Here is a 15,672-nt window from a genome sequence, read left to right as displayed (position 1 = left end):
GCTGCTTACCACAGATGGATACCATAGTAGACAGTATCCCTTATTTACAGAGTTATGTCCAGGAATTCTTCTGGGAAAGGAAACTTTGTATAGATGATGTTGTGCTTGATGACAGATAAATGGAAAAGCAGAGAAATAGATAAAGAAGACATGCAGAACTTTGGTGATGCTCCATGGGTGTGCACTCCTCTTGTTCTTGGATGGTTTGTAAGGGACCAGAAGTGAGTTGGCTGGGCATGACAGTGCAAACCAGGAAAGCTGCAGAGCAGACAAAACAAGTGAAGAAGAACATGAATCTGTTTGGAAAATCCAATCTCAGATGCAAGATGGGCGAGCAAAAAAGAGGCCGGGGGAATGGTTCTCTTTTACACCACTATATTTTTAATTGCAAAGAAAATTGTGAAAAACCAGGAAACAAAAAAAAAAAAAAAAAAGGAATAAACCCATTGCTAGCTAGGTAAAAGATAGGCTTTGATTTGACACCAGCAGACCACAGAGATCTAAAATGCTAGGAGCTCTCTTAGAGAATTTTCAGACTACAAACAGTATTTTTTTACTAAAATAGAAGTAAAAAAAAAATCTGAAGAAATAAGATATCACCTTCCTAACTCTGCAAAAAGACTAATTGCTACTCATAAAATATTAAAGATTTGAAAGTTCATTGTAGATTAATAAACAGGATAAAAAATATAAGAGCTAAATGTGAATGCTCAGAGCATCTACAGTAGCTGTGTAAGAGCAGCAGCCATGTACACTGCTAATAAGCAAGTTCATGTCTAAATGTGATTATAAGTGGAACAGACATGGAGATAATTTACCCTCTAGCATACAGAAAGCATGAAACTACAATGAAAAATACACAGCATTTCTGTGAACAGATTTTTAAGAAAGGGGCAAAAGATAAAAACAAAGCAAGCAAAGAAGAGATTTCTGGCTGTGATGAAAAATACAGGACACTGGAAAATGGCCTGAACGTGAAGTCACAGATATACTTGGGCCAGCTGGAGCCTTTTTGTCAATATTTTTCTTTGGTTTTTTTTCCAGTACTTCTGTGCCGATGAAGCGAGGATAAGACAGTGGCACACAGGAATCTAAATGCCACATTTGCATTGGTATTACAAGGAGGAAATATGAATTTGCTACTAAACATGCTGTCATTATTTGAACATTAGGTACCAAAAGCAATGTACAAGTGTTGTCTCACTGCTTGGAGCAGATAACCACTGCTTTTAGGTAAACCATAGCAACAGGATGGGTACTAACCACAGGTGTAAAAGCACAAGAGATAACCTATTTATAGCACTTTTATCCTTCCAATAAGGAAAATAGCCTTGTGGTTATCAAAGCATTGGAAAAACTACTTATCAGTTCAGTAATACTTACACAACAGTCTGATACAAGATGGAAAAGTTGGGTTGCAGGTGGACTTTGAGATCTTGAACTCAAACATTATAACATCTAGGTATGGCTTAAGGAAGATTTATGTGTAAAGTTCTCAAATTTCCCATTGCAAGCAGGCTACATTCTGATTGGACCTACAAGCAAGAAATCCTGTTTAGATCAAATAATTTTTTTGGGATAAATCGTGCAGTAGGGAGCAAGTTACACCTGGTGATTGAAGATCACTCCAAACTGTACTATCGTATTGAATTTATTCTGGCCATCATTGCTGTGGATTTGCACAGGTTTTATCAAAACTGCAAATCCACTTTCTGCAAACACAGGGCATGATCGTGAGAACGAAAGGCATTGGGGAATCCTGGTGGCACTAAGTCCCTCTGCTGGGAAATGGCTTTCCAGACTCTTCAAAAACCAGGCCACTGAACAGCTGACAGACATTGGAACAAGCTTTTTTAAGCTAAACTATCAAAAAGCCCTCATAACAAGGTAGCCTGTTATTGCAGAAAATATTTATGCTCAAGCATTAAACTACCTGGAAGACATGAACAGTATTTTCCTGGTGACAAAAGAAGTATAGACCTGAAAACACATTCCTCCATTTCAAGCAAAATAAGAGAAAAAACTGAAATATGTTTGAATTATTTTCTACACTTAAAGGAATTATAAAACAAAGGTTAAATCATCATTTGCAGGATTGTTTAAATTTTACTGTGTCCATGAGAAATGAAATATTGCCAAGTCCTCACAAAGGCTGATGTTTTCCAGAAGAATTATTACAGGACTGCTACAAATTCCATACAGGACACATTATCAAATGTTCTGTTTAACATCATAATTGCACTGAGCACTGCAGTGTGATGTTACAGTGATGTTATAGAAAGTGTGAGTTCCCCCGGGTGCCTTCTGACAGAGCCAACAAAGATCTCGAGGTGCAGAGGGCTGAAAAAGAAAGGGAGGTATTTATCATGACAGCAGGTGTACTTCTGATTCAGAGACTGAAATGACAAAAGGGCAGAAAGAAGGAGAGAAGAAATCCTTGAGGGGATTTGGAAAAAAAATAGCATCACTGATACTGCAGCACTTGAGATTGGAGGCTTATCAGTCCCATTTGTAACAGTTGAACATTCGGGTTGAGTTCAGTTTAAAGGGCTCTTGGTAAAAGCAGCATTTTTATTATCCCTCAAAGAAGGCTTGCACAGACAGATTTACTGTCTGCCCCTGGTCTTCCTCTGCAAGGAGAAGGAATCTCCTGTAGGACTTTGGTAGCAACATAGAGCTGTGGGTCAGGTGCAGCTTTGCCAGGCTGCATAAGATAAGACTCTGTAAAATGAGATTAGACCGGGCACCTTGCAAGGGCCCATGTGTGTCTGTCTGACTGCTGAACCATGGGAAGGGGCTGCCTTCTCCTTAGGTAGCACAGTTCTTGTTGAAGTCTTGGATCACCACTGATGGCACTTCTTCAAATTAACTTGGCATTCAGTAAAGTATCATTCTCCTCCTGATCCTGTCTACTTAATTGCATTTTTGAAAAATGCTTTCTGGTTGAACATTTGCATGACCCTACTTTTTCCTTTATTGGTACTCCTAAGAAGACTGCCAGGTGGGCTGATGGAGCTTTGTTCTTTGAGCCATCCATGAATATTTTAGAGGAGCAATAAAACTTATTCATAGCACATTGGTTTTGCAATAAAATTATTATTAAAATTGTTAAAATTCTTGATAATTTATTTCAGCTGCTTATTTTTTCTGGCAGGTCCTTAGGAGGAAGGGAAAGAGGGGAAATATGAAACAGAAAATAGCAAGTTAAAATTAATCAAATAATATTCCCTCCAAGTTTATAGTAACAAAGTGTTAGCAGTCATGCTGAAGAATTTCTCTGCACACAAAGCATCGTTCAGCTTCTCCTTATTAGATCATCTTTATGAAGCATCCACATTATTTATTCTCTTGAGAACTCCCGGTATTTGCAGAATTACTTTAAATGTGTTAAATATGAATATTTTGAATTAAGTGCTTTTAAAATTGTCCTTTGAGGGACAGCTGCAAGATCAGCAATTAAAGACAAAATAAGGGTTAGCCATAACCATTCCACTTCCTCTTTGGCTGCTCTCTGTGTTAGTTCCCAGAGTGGTTCGTGGCCCCAGTTTTCCATTCAGCCTGAAGTGCAACTGAGATGTGTGTGCACAATGGATGCATGAGGGGTGGCTGGTGAGTTCTCCTGTCTGGTGTAGCTGAGTTTTCAGTTCCAAGAGGTTGAGTTGACGCCTTTCTAAGAAAAAAGAAAAAAAAAACCCCAGTTTCTGTGGAAAACAGAACAGATACTTCTTTCGTTTCCCCCTTAGAGCTGTGTTTTTCAGAGATAACTTTGCTGGCTGGTTACCTCTGCATCCCTATTCCTAGGGAGATAAATGCAGGCAGCCACTAACAGGTCCTTCAAAGACAATGATGCTGCGTGGTTTGACTTCAGGTTTGTGGCTCAGTCTGCATTTACTGATTGTTGGCAACAGGGACAGCTGAGCCCTGCCTAAGGGACCCATCAGATAACCCAACAGAGCTGAAACTCCCAGTTTTGCTAAGAGAAAGGAATATGGCTGTCCACTGAAGTTCCTAGCAAGCTTCCTTTCATTTGTTATGCTGAGGTAACAGAGAATAGTGTGTGTGATGATTCAGAAACCCTTTTTTTCTTTCTTTGTTTCCTTTGTCTATGTTTAAAGGCTTGCTTTTAGTGGTTTCTTGTTAATCTTCTTTTTAAGCTTGTCCTTGGAGCCTAACCTTCCTCCTCCTACCTGGAGGTAGTATTTAGAGAAAAGGCTACAAATTTTAAAGATATTTTTTTCAGAGGTCCATAGAGAAAGAATTTGCCTATACTGCTTTTTTAGTGGTTCTTGAGGAAAACATTAATCTGAAAGCTATCCTAAGCATGCTATGCAGATAATAATTCCTGTGGAAAACACAGAAGTCCAGCATGGTTAACAATTTATAGCAATTAGGATTTAATTTGAACTTAATAAAAGGTATGGTTTTCTGTCCATGTGGTAAGATTATGCTTAAAGTATTTGACCCATTTTTATAAACTATGTTTTTATTAACTGTGTATTTTATATACAGTTCTAATTGTAATCTTTTTAGCAACAAAATTCTGTTATAAAGAAGCACAAATGAGTTTTTTCCTATAAAGTGCATATCTAGACTTATTCTAATTTAAACTTCAAATGTTATTTTTAAAACTGACCCCCTAAAACTTCTTATTTACCCTGGTGCGTCTTGTTTCAATCTCGCTTCAATCAGCAAGCAATTAAATCCAAATATGAGGATGCACACACAGGGTGATATAGACCTAAATGAGCTTTTAAAATGCTTTAAAATTACTTTGAGTGACTTCCCTATATAAAATCTTGTAACCTGAGTGATGTATTAAATTAAAGCTAAATCAAAGGGTAGTGCATGAGAGCAGTCATATGCTCACTCTTGAGGAGTGAAGGGTTTACAAACAGATTTCTCTCGGGGAAGAAAAGCAATTGACACCCAATTAGTTAAAGCATATTCCTAAAGCTCAATGACTCGAGAGCAAATTATGGTTGTCATTGTGGATTTGTGAAGTGTGCTGAACCATGATGCATTCCTTCAGAGGGAACTTGCTTAGACATGAAAGTATAAAAAAAGCAGAGCACGCAAGAGTTCTCCGTGCTGCTATAATATCTGAGCTTCAATAAAACAAATTTGTAAAGTAACCATGAAGTCAGTTGGATGCAGTTTTATGGATTCCTGCTGCTTGTTAAAAACCTGTTGATGACTCACCGAGCTTTGAACTGAAATGCAATATATCAGTCCCTTCCTCCCTGCAATTGGTGTGCCCTTGGCTTTGTAGCTGTAAGCTGTCACAGAGATGGTCTGTGCCTGAGCAAAGCTACGTGACAGAAGGGGTTTGCTGCATGACTAGGAAGAGGTGGGCGTGTTGCTCTCTGTCTCTGAGAAGGGCTTTTCCTCCTTCAAGTGGAAGATCAGTGCTGTGTGATAGTGAACAAGGAAACCCTCATCAGCAAGGGCCGCTTTCAAACTCCGTTCCTCTTTCTTTTTATGCATGTCCTTCCTATGAAATAGCCCCAAGCCTGGACTTTATTATCAGTCAACTATTTTTGCAAGATTATGCAAGAGGAGAAGAGCTGTCATTTACAAATATACATGAGTCTGGGAAAAAAGCTTATTACTTTTTTCGACTTATTTAAGAAAAACCTGTTTTAGCATTGTGAAGCAGTACCGCTGTACATCAGAAAAGGCATCACCTATTCACAGCCTCCCTTAAGGTCTTGATCTAGTATGCTTCAGCAAACGCAGGATCAGGTTCTCTTATAGCAATGCCCCAGCCTAATGCACTAGCCACACGCTTAGACCTGACATCCTGTATCTGTGTGTAACACCAGGGCAGCTGCCTGCCCAGGACATGGTGCTGCCAACCCAGGACACAGTGGTGCCTGCCCAGGACACGGTGCTGCCAGCCCAGGGCACAGTGCTGCCTGCCCAGGACATGGTGCTGCCTGCCCAGGACATGGTGCTGCGTGCCCAGGACACAGTGCTGCCATCCCAGGGCACAGTGCGGCCTGCCCAGGGCACAGTGGTGCCTGCCCAGGGCACAGTGCTGCCTGCCCAGGACATGGTGCTGCGTGCCCAGGACACAGTGCTGCCATCCCAGGGCACAGTGCGGCCTGCCCAGGGCACAGTGGTGCCTGCCCAGGGATCAGTGGTGCCTGCCCAGGGCATGGTGCTGCCATCCCAGGGCACAGTGGTGCCTGCCCAGGGCACAGTGGTGCCTGCCCAGGGCATGGTGCTGCCTGCAGACACAGCAGCTGTGGCCCCTGGGCACGGGGGCTGTGGCACGTCTGCAGGCGTGGTGAGCCGTGGGGTCAGCAGGCAGTGGCACCCAGAGCCAGCTGGAGGCCACATCACGCGGCCTGCTCGGCTTCCATCATCCTCTTGATTCAGCAGCTTCAGTGTGGTCCTGAATAAGGATGCTTTTCTCAACTGGAAGCAGAAACTACTTAGTGACAAAGTAATTAAATCATGCTGCTCATGAAAAGCCCTTACTGTTAATTTACGGTATTTGTTGGAGCTCCCAGAATACAATCATTGACTAAATTGAAAACAAAAGGAGGGAACTTGTTGAGGAATTTAAATATAAAACAAATTTTATAACAATTTGAAGTGTGTCTGCTTGATTTAATTGGTTTTAAGGAACCCACCCCAAGGTTCTAGGTACATTAGGAGAATTTGAGCATTTTCTGATTTTCTTTCTTTGCAAGTTTATTGCCTAAGAATAGGCATACAGTTTTACCACAGTTATTGAGAGCCTTATGAGATAAAGGGAATCTTTATATTCTTTCTGTTTAGTGCAAGTTTTGAAAACCTTGTTCTTTGTCTTCTGTAGCTGACACAGAATATAGGAAAGGGTAAGGGAAGATGAAGATAGACTCAGCCATGAAGAAGAGAGAAATCTTAAAATAAGTCTGAAACCAGGAAATCCAACAGGAAGCTCTCACAAACTTAATGGCTGCTAACTCTACATTTTGTGATAGGGAATTGAAACTTGTATAAAGTCTCATAAAAAACAATAAAGAAAAAAAGTGCATTCATATTATCTGTTACTTATTTCAACATGAATAGTAAAAGATTTTGTTTTATTTTAGAAGATTTGTCTGTCAATTTTATTATTTTTCAGGTAGTGATATTAAACTTATATTACCTATTAAGCTAAATAATACTGGTATAAAAGAATTTACTGGTATAAATTTTATTTTAATTTTCTCACTTAGTTTGACCATCTTCTCTTTGCAGGAACCTCATCCTTCTCAAATAAGACCTGAAAGTGGTCCACAAGCAGGTGGAACCAGACTTACCATCTCTGGTATAAATCTGGCTACTGGTTCCAAGAAGGATGTTCAAGTTACAGTCGGTAGCCAGCCTTGCAATGTGTACGTAAGCCAAGTAACTATACAGAGCTGTGTCCTAAAAAAGCACCAACCTTTTCTGCCCTTTATAAATTAAACAAGTCCTTTGTCTATATCTTTGTGACTCCTCCCATGCAATGGAGATCTGCATGTAACACTCAGACAGAAACTCACTCAGAGGCTTCAGCGGAAGGAGCAGCTATAAAAACACCTTAAGTGGGAGAATTTAGACGTTCAAAAATTTCTCCACTTTTGGCTTTCTCTGCTAGACTGGCTGCTTCAAACCCACCCATGCTTTCACTCAGCATGTCCTCAGTGGTTTTGTATAAAATACTAATTGTTTAGTCTCCCCCATGGTTTGTTCTGCTCCCTTCTTTTTCCTTTTATTAATTGTTGCCCTTGTCTTTTCCCAGAAAAAAGGAAGGACACTAAGTGTGCTGACATTGCATTGTTCCTGTGTTTGTACACTGTTCGTTGTTACATCCTATATCTCTTTTGTTAAAAAGCTTATGTGCTCTAAATGGAAGTGTTATCTCCTCTCATAACTACTGTACCCAGAAAAATAGAGCCCTGGTATTTTTGTTCTGGAGTATACAGTAAAAGAATACAAAACTCCATAGTCTTAGTAACAGAAGATGTTTCCTCTTCTTTTTCTCCTTCAATCTAGCACTGAATTTGGAGACGACATTGTCTGCATTACAGGACGTAACAACAAGGTTGAACCTGTTCCAGTCACAATGAACTATGGAAGCACAAGAATTACAGTCCCACAGCTGTTTACATACAGTGAGAATCCTACTGTCACCAAATTCCTGCCAGTCAACAGCTTCAGCAGGTAATAAAATGTTTGTCATAACTTTCTTCACAACTGGCTTAAAATATGTGTAATAGGTAATAAAAATACTAAACATAGAATTGTTTGGAATACACTCCTATACTGTATCAATGCACACATTCAGGAACGTAGGGCTTGTAGTCTTAACTGCAATTGATGTTTGAAAGTATTTGGTATACTTCCTAATTTTTATCCCTTTTCAAAAGTCAATGTAAAAAGTGTAACATCATGACCTAACAAACAGAACATTAAAAATAAATTTGGCTGTGACTTCTCTTGGAGATATTAGTACCTGTCTTCTTGAATATAGAGTGTAAAATAGGATTTGGTTGTAATGTTTCCTTTTTGTTTTTGGTTGGGTGACTTTGGGACCTGGAATTTTTCTTTGGTAGATCAATATTGATTTACCCCATGGAATTCAAATGATTTTTTTTCTTCTATATCAACTAAAGCCTATTTTTATGTATTGCTTTGAGGTTTACTATCCCTCTAAATCCATGTCACTTCAATGACTTTAATTCCCACTGGCAAATTCTTCTTCTTATGTGAATGTATTATTTTTTAAACAATGTGCTGCAAATAAAAGGGAATACAGAAGCCAGGTCCCTACAGACCTGTGGAAAATATACTCTCAGCTCTTTGTCTGTATGTGTATATTGTAGGCAGAGTGATTTTAATAGTATCATTGGAGAAGTAAAGCACACAAATATTGGCATCAATGTACAGCCAAAAATCCTGGCAAAGCAATTTGTTGTTTTTTCAATTATGCTTTTTTAAATAGAGTTTTAAGTTGAAATTGATCTTTTAAATGCTTTTGTCATCAATAGGTTCAACAGAAGTCCTTTTTGTAGGACATCTAATTGTCATATAGGCATCACACATAGGGTTTTTTTCAGTGGATAGCTGTGGTAGTCTGCCAGTGACTTGACTTCTTTTTTAATTCTGCCTTGCAGTGGAGGGAGAAATATTACAGTAACTGGAACTGGTTTTGAGCTCATCCAGTCTTTCTCATTGGTCATATATGCAGAGCGTCCAGAAGCAGGGAGGATGAATCAGAAAAAGGTATTTTACTTTCTTTTCCCCCAAAGGCATAACACTGCATGTACAACATATAATCTGTTCAAAAACTACATATGAACTTTCCTACTGGACTCCACTGTGCTTGGACTGAAATAAGGTTTGAACATATTTCTGAGTCTGTTCAGGATGTTCCTGTGGAAAGTCTCGACTTTCCTACCATCTTGCCTTACATTCATTTGTACTTAGCAATATTCTGCTTTAAAATTCATTTCATTCAATATAGATAAGGATAAAAGATGTATTTCAGAATTTGGAACTGTTTGTTTTTTCTTTATCCTTCTCCTTCTTCTCCCCATGCAGCCATTAGCAATTTGCCTGAAGCAGGATCTAGGTCTAGACAATGCAGAACACTCAGCTTTGCACAGTGTCTTTTCTTTCCTGACATCTCAATGAACCAAGTCTTCTTTTCTTTTTTTTTTCTTCATGCATATTCCACCTGCAACAGGCCACAAAAAGTTGTGGAAAATAGCATTAAAAAAAACTCCTTCTTGCATCTTCTGTTAAGAGGAACTGACATTGCCAAAAGTATCAATTTCCCCCTCTTCTAGTGAAGATCACAATTCATTTGATTTAGACCTAAAAATGATCTTCCAGTAAGAACATTATAAGACTTTTGCTAAGGCTGTCTCTTCAGTATAAGACTGTCTTGTGATCCATAAAGAGTTTGTAATGAGCATGTTTTGTATTATATGCATGACTCAACTTTTAGAGTATGCCAAAGCCAGCTGGATTGGGATACATTAGAACCCTATCCCTAAAGATTTTTAGGAGGAAAACTGAGTACATTTTTAGGCCATAAACTTCAAAAGATAATTATCTTGATAATCTTGACTCCCAGGACAACCGAAAAGTCTATTTAGCATTCTTGACAGTGTTTATCAACATTTCTTACACCTCCTCTTATGTATATTCAACCTGTTAGCTTGAGTGAGCATTACCTATAGCACACATTCTTTGTTAAGACTTTGCAGACTACTCAGCTTTTCTATTGTTTTGGTTTGCTTTTACTTACATGAGAATATCAGAAATGTTGGGGAGAAGCTATCTAGTTGCATTGAGTCATGAAGTGATAAACAGAGGTGGTGATAGAATAAATATTGAGGGTCCCTATTAGTGTTGTTGCCTGTCATTGATGTTACTGAATGACTGAAAGTGTCAGGGTAAAAACATTTGTTGAATTGGGGATGGAGGATGGTGAACTGAGTTGCTACCTTGAGTAGTTAAGTGATAGCTGTTGAATTTTATTCCAAAATTTCACCTAATGATTGTATTGAAATTTAATGAGGTGTTATATGGTGTAAGCAGAAAATAATCAACCCAAGCTACTCAAAGGTACAGAAGATGATCAGGATTAAGGGCGACATGTTAACTTCCTAATCTGAGAGGAATTTGATGGTATCAGTCCAGTGGTAAAGAGCCATAAAAATTGGAGGCAATGGAAACTGACCCATAGCCCAAGCTTCTTCTGCAGGCAACTGCAGGAATATAGTGAATTGATGCTTTACTGCCATCAAATTTATTTCATTTTCTTTTTAAAAAATACTTATACTGTGGTATTTCTGCTGTATGGAGAAGATATAAATTCAGTGGTTTTATTTCTATGGTCTAAAGTTATCAACAGTTAGGTACAGAAAGGAATTATACTCTAAAATGTACATGTTCTTCTTCTTGTCTTGTTTCTTACAGTTTTATGGAAAGGTTGTTACAAGACTTAATGAAACCACAGTGGTTTTTTCTTCCCCACCAATACTGGAAGACCCAGAAAACTATAACATTACCACTGTTATTCTAATGGATCATTATGAATTGGTTGTAAAAAATGAGAGCCACTCCTTTGCCTATGTTGCAGACCCAACTTTTGAAAACTTCACAGATGGCATCAAAAAACAAGTCAACAAACTTATTAATGCAAAGGTAAACTTGTCAAAAGTGGTGCTTGCTCATTTTGTCCTTGAAGCATGTATGGAATTTTTCTTTCTTTTTTTCTCAAAGCCTTAAGAAATGTTTGGTGCCATACCCCAAATTCTTGGTAGAGTCCCTTACCTCTGCTAGATGATGAACATTGGCAGCTCCCCTTTCCTCGTCACACCCTTTCTCAGAAAGAGTTCCTATCTTTTTTAGCTGTTCTGTGGGTTTGCCGAGGATGCCCCCTCCTGCTGAGTCTGGCATTTGCATTTGGAAATGCACTCCCCAACAGACGTCCCAGGAACTGGAAGGGGCATCTCATCTCACACCAGGAAGGAAGGGAGGGAAATCACATCATTCCCAATCACTCTGCTGTTCTGTAGGCTGCAGTGCAAATCATGTCTGCTGCTGAAAGGGATCCAAATGGAAAGTTGCAATTCAGGATTTCTTGTCCCCCAAGACTTTGTGATGATAACTCAGCCTTTTATTTTCTGTCTAGGGCAGTAACCTGAACAAAGCCATGACAATTGATGAGGCCCAAGCTTTTGTGGGTGATGAGCCTTGCAATATAAAAACTCTGACTGAAACAGACTTATATTGTGAGCCACCAGAAGTACAGCCTCAGCCAAAGAAACGACAGAAGAGAGATACCATCAATAACCTTCCCGAATTCATTGTACGTTACCTTTTCTGTGGAATTTAGTTTCATGTATCAATAACACTGTCACAGTGCCTCTTGGCTGAAGTAATTTGTTCTCCAAAGTTGTTGTAGTACTGTGAAGAAACTCTTTGCAGTTCTTTCTTCCTCCGGCTTCTGCCTACTGCATAAAAGGTGTCACACGTAAAGAGCAGTCTCAAGGCTGCCAAATACCTTCATTATGTAGAAATGTAGAACTCTAGCCAGACAGACTTGGGATTTTTCTTCCTCAGCTGAGCAAAATTAAATTACTTCATTACTTTGGCTAGTGACCCAAAGTCAGTTTAAAATATTCCAAAGTAATTCCTTTGTTTGGAAGTTTGAGCTAGAAATTCACTTGGAAAATTACTAAGAATTTAGAGTGCAACTGAGAAGTGGACCACCTTACATTTGCACTTGTTGAGACAAATGTCTGTTTTTATCCAATTAGGTAAAATTTGGACTGCGGGAATGGATCCTTGGAAGGGTAGAATATGATAACCGTGTGACTGATATCCCACTGAATCTAATTTTGCCACTGGTACTTATTCCTATGATAGTAATCATCGGCATTTCTATCATCTGCTACAGGTAAGTTCTTCTGATTAGGTGCTTTTGTTTTCCTAAAGCTTTCAAGGTACTACCTGATTGTTTTCAGCTCAGTCTACAGAAACTATCTTCATCTTTTTTATGAGCTGCAGAGTTTAGAAAAGGAGTTACAGCTGGAAATATGTATGAGTGCCAATTTATTCCTCTCACGCATGCCAAATTCCTTGGTGTCAGTCAGCCCAGTCCCTCCTTTATATAAACACAATTGGTCCCAGGCTTCCCAAGTAAACAACTGCAGACTGAGTTGCACACATACCCTTTTGAAATGGCAGCTGAAATGGCACTTGTGGAGGAGAAAACTGATGGATAACTTATTCTGTATAAATTCCCATGAACATTTATGCTGCCTCAGTCAGCACTGTAGGTTTGAGCTGGATGGTTTTACCACGGAGTTGGTTTTGTTTTTCCAGCTAAATTACCCACGCACAAACTTCATTATTAATGTTGGAATTCATGCTTCACAAAGGGCCAGAATATATGTCTGTTGTTGACTACTTAGTCCAATTTTAAGGTTAGTAATGAGGGCCTCATGCTGTCCCTCAGGAAGGGGTGGATTTCACTCTTATGGTACATATCAATACAGCTGAAGCATGTGCTGTACAGTTCTTGTGAGCCTCCATCAAACCTTCTGAGTTTGAAACCAGACACTGTCCTGGGTGGCTTAGAGCCAGTACAGGACATGTTGCAAGCAATCCTTGCTCAAACTGACTTCCTGTACTTGATATATGATTGAAAGCATTTGTAGCTACTTCTTACTGGATTTTAAATTACTGGCCCAAGTGTGCTTTGAAGCAACCAGCCCATGATAGTGCCAAATTGCTTTACATGGAATGAAGATTTTGGCCACTGTTGCTGTTTTCTCCTCCATTCTCTTTCTGCTGTATTTTTAAAAAATCAAAGCCATGAAAATGTCTTCCATTCCTTGGGCTTCCCTCTTTAGGCTGTTGCAAATTATTTACTTTTGCATTTTGTAACTTTTTTTCATTCTTACCTCTGTCCCATAAAGACGCAAGAGCCAACAAGCAGAACGAGAGTATGAAAAAATTAAATCCCAACTTGAAGGCCTGGAGGAGAGTGTCAGAGACCGGTGCAAAAAGGAGTTCACAGGTATTACAGATATTTTCACTGCCGTGGGTCCTCTTCAGCAATCAAGACATGCTGGAGGAATGGTGCTAGCTCACTAAAACTGTCTTCTGGGAAGAAATAATCAATACATCTTAGTAGTCTTCATTGCTGGCATTGACATAGAGCAGGTATTTTGCTATTATGTATGAGACAAGTAGATAAAATAAAATAGGTAGCTGAGGTTATTAAAATAAATGTATTATTTTAGTCTAAAGGAAGAACAGAGTTAGAAATTGGGAATAGAAACTAGCAGAGATTGGGCTTACTTATAGTTATTAATATGATTGGCCATTAACACAAAGATAAGAATGTTTTCTAGTGACTAACAGTGCACTTAATATTTAGCACAATGACTGTGTGTGCAATGTATGCACATTAAAAACTGTTTTCAGAGCTACAAACTTTATTTGCAGCCATCAGCATACAAAGGGATAATTTGGTAAGCTCACAGGAAAAAAATAGCATTTTACTCTGTTCACCATGGGAAAATCTTAAGCTTGATTAGAGGAGCTAGCTAATTGTTCTGTGTAAATGTAGAGGCATCGTCCCAAGGAAGGCAGCAGAATGTGTGAAGGCTCAGCATTTTACATGTTGGACTACTCATCACAAAACTTAAATTAGGCATCTGAGTGCAAACTTTGCAAATATTGGCCTAAATGATTACCATGAAATGTCACCTCACTATCTGAATTATAACTTGCTGTTGGGTCATGTTGAAATAATCTCTATTAAAAAAATAGACAGTGGCTAAAAAGCAAGATTGAATAAAACGGCAATTTCAGGTTAGAGTTTGACATTAATTTAAGAAGTTCTGAGTATCTCAAGGATTTCAGCCATGCTGGAAGCCTCCCTCAGTCTTGTTTTTTCTGGTATTTCTGGGACAGGATGTTCTTTACTTGTACAAGCTTGCTTTCTCTGGAAAACCAACTCCTTCCAGGTTCTGGACACAAACTAGAAGCAAATGTTCGAGTCAATCCCAAAAAGGCTTCATTTCAAACTGTGAAACTTCATTTCAAATCTTCTCACAGTTCAAAAACATTTTGAACTGTGAGAGGATCTATCAAGGTTCTCCCTCCCTCTCTTCCCTCTCCCCGGGCACTTCATACCCATTTCTGAAAGGAGAAGGGGCAAGAGTAGAGAGTTACACATTCCTACTACCTGTTGGGTTGAAAGTTTCTTCTCTGCTCCACGAAGCACAAGCACTGGGGGAGTAGAATGCACATCCAAGGAGTTATCCAGTTCCTAAACTACATCCACCTTGACTTCCAGTTAAATGAAACACTGAAGTCAAAGCACATTCTGGTTCCATACTGTGAAACCGTAATGTCAACAGCACAAAGTGCAAACTCTTTAAAATACACAAGAACAAAGATAGCCAAGGAAGAGGACAGCAGGAAGGAAGTTCTAATACCACACAGAGGGAAACAAGAAGATTCTTTGTCCCTCATCTTTGATGAATGCTGTAAAATAAAGAGGCAAATGAATGAGTAAGAGCAATAAAACTCCTGAGACAATAGGTCGCTATATTAATTAACATGGTGTTCCAATCAATCAGCAATATTGGGTAATTAGAAAGCCGTCAGCTAGAGTAGCTGCTCCAAAGGATGATTCTCTAATTTTTGTCCCTTTTAAAAACTTCAGGCTTCTGAGTCCCACAGAAATATTTCCATCCATTTCAGTGAACCATTTAACCTTCTTTCTTTCTGCCATCCCCTTCCTTTTTAATAAATTAGCTTGCTTTACACTTTAAACTTCTCTTTCCTGGATTGCTGTGTTTTTAAAATAACTGTCTGTACTAACTGGACTCAGAGGGTATAGAATATGGATTGGGAAAAAAGAAAACTAAAACAAGACAAAAAATACTGCAATGTCTTTTTCTTGTTCTGTACTATAAACCTACATTCATCTATATGAGCTCACTCAGATGCCATAAAGGCCTTTTTACAGATAGGCAACAACAAGGACACCATCAGTGCTAAAGACAGTTATCCTGATGTCACCATAGGATTAACTGTGGTTATAGTTAATAGGATGATTGTTAAAAATAGCAAGAGAAAATGTGAGATGAAATAAGTTTTTGCTGCTGAGTTGCTTTTTCA

At 38.9% G+C, this 15,672-nt stretch overlaps 1 protein-coding gene across 3 annotated transcripts in view; it reads left to right on the top strand.

Moving 5' to 3' along the window:
• Positions 1-15,672, top strand: part of PLXNB2 (plexin B2) — a 252,944-nt gene that overhangs the window by 212,402 nt on the left and 24,870 nt on the right. For all 3 annotated transcript variants that reach the window (XM_054272722.1, XM_054272730.1, XM_054272715.1), the window contains exons 19-25: positions 7,231-7,367; positions 8,011-8,178; positions 9,132-9,240; positions 10,945-11,172; positions 11,663-11,839; positions 12,291-12,430; positions 13,455-13,555. In XM_054272722.1, the coding sequence (XP_054128697.1) occupies positions 7,231-7,367; positions 8,011-8,178; positions 9,132-9,240; positions 10,945-11,172; positions 11,663-11,839; positions 12,291-12,430; positions 13,455-13,555 (1,060 nt within the window). The remainder of the gene's footprint in view (positions 1-7,230; positions 7,368-8,010; positions 8,179-9,131; positions 9,241-10,944; positions 11,173-11,662; positions 11,840-12,290; positions 12,431-13,454; positions 13,556-15,672) is intronic.

This window comes from Melozone crissalis, unplaced genomic scaffold (genome assembly GCF_028551555.1).
Source record: "Melozone crissalis strain CALT ecotype California unplaced genomic scaffold, PUWL_Pcris_2 ptg000004l_1, whole genome shotgun sequence".
Classification (NCBI taxonomy): Eukaryota; Metazoa; Chordata; class Aves; order Passeriformes; family Passerellidae; genus Melozone; species Melozone crissalis.
Note: the sequence above shows the minus strand (reverse complement) of the source record. Positions and strands in the feature narration are given on the sequence as shown.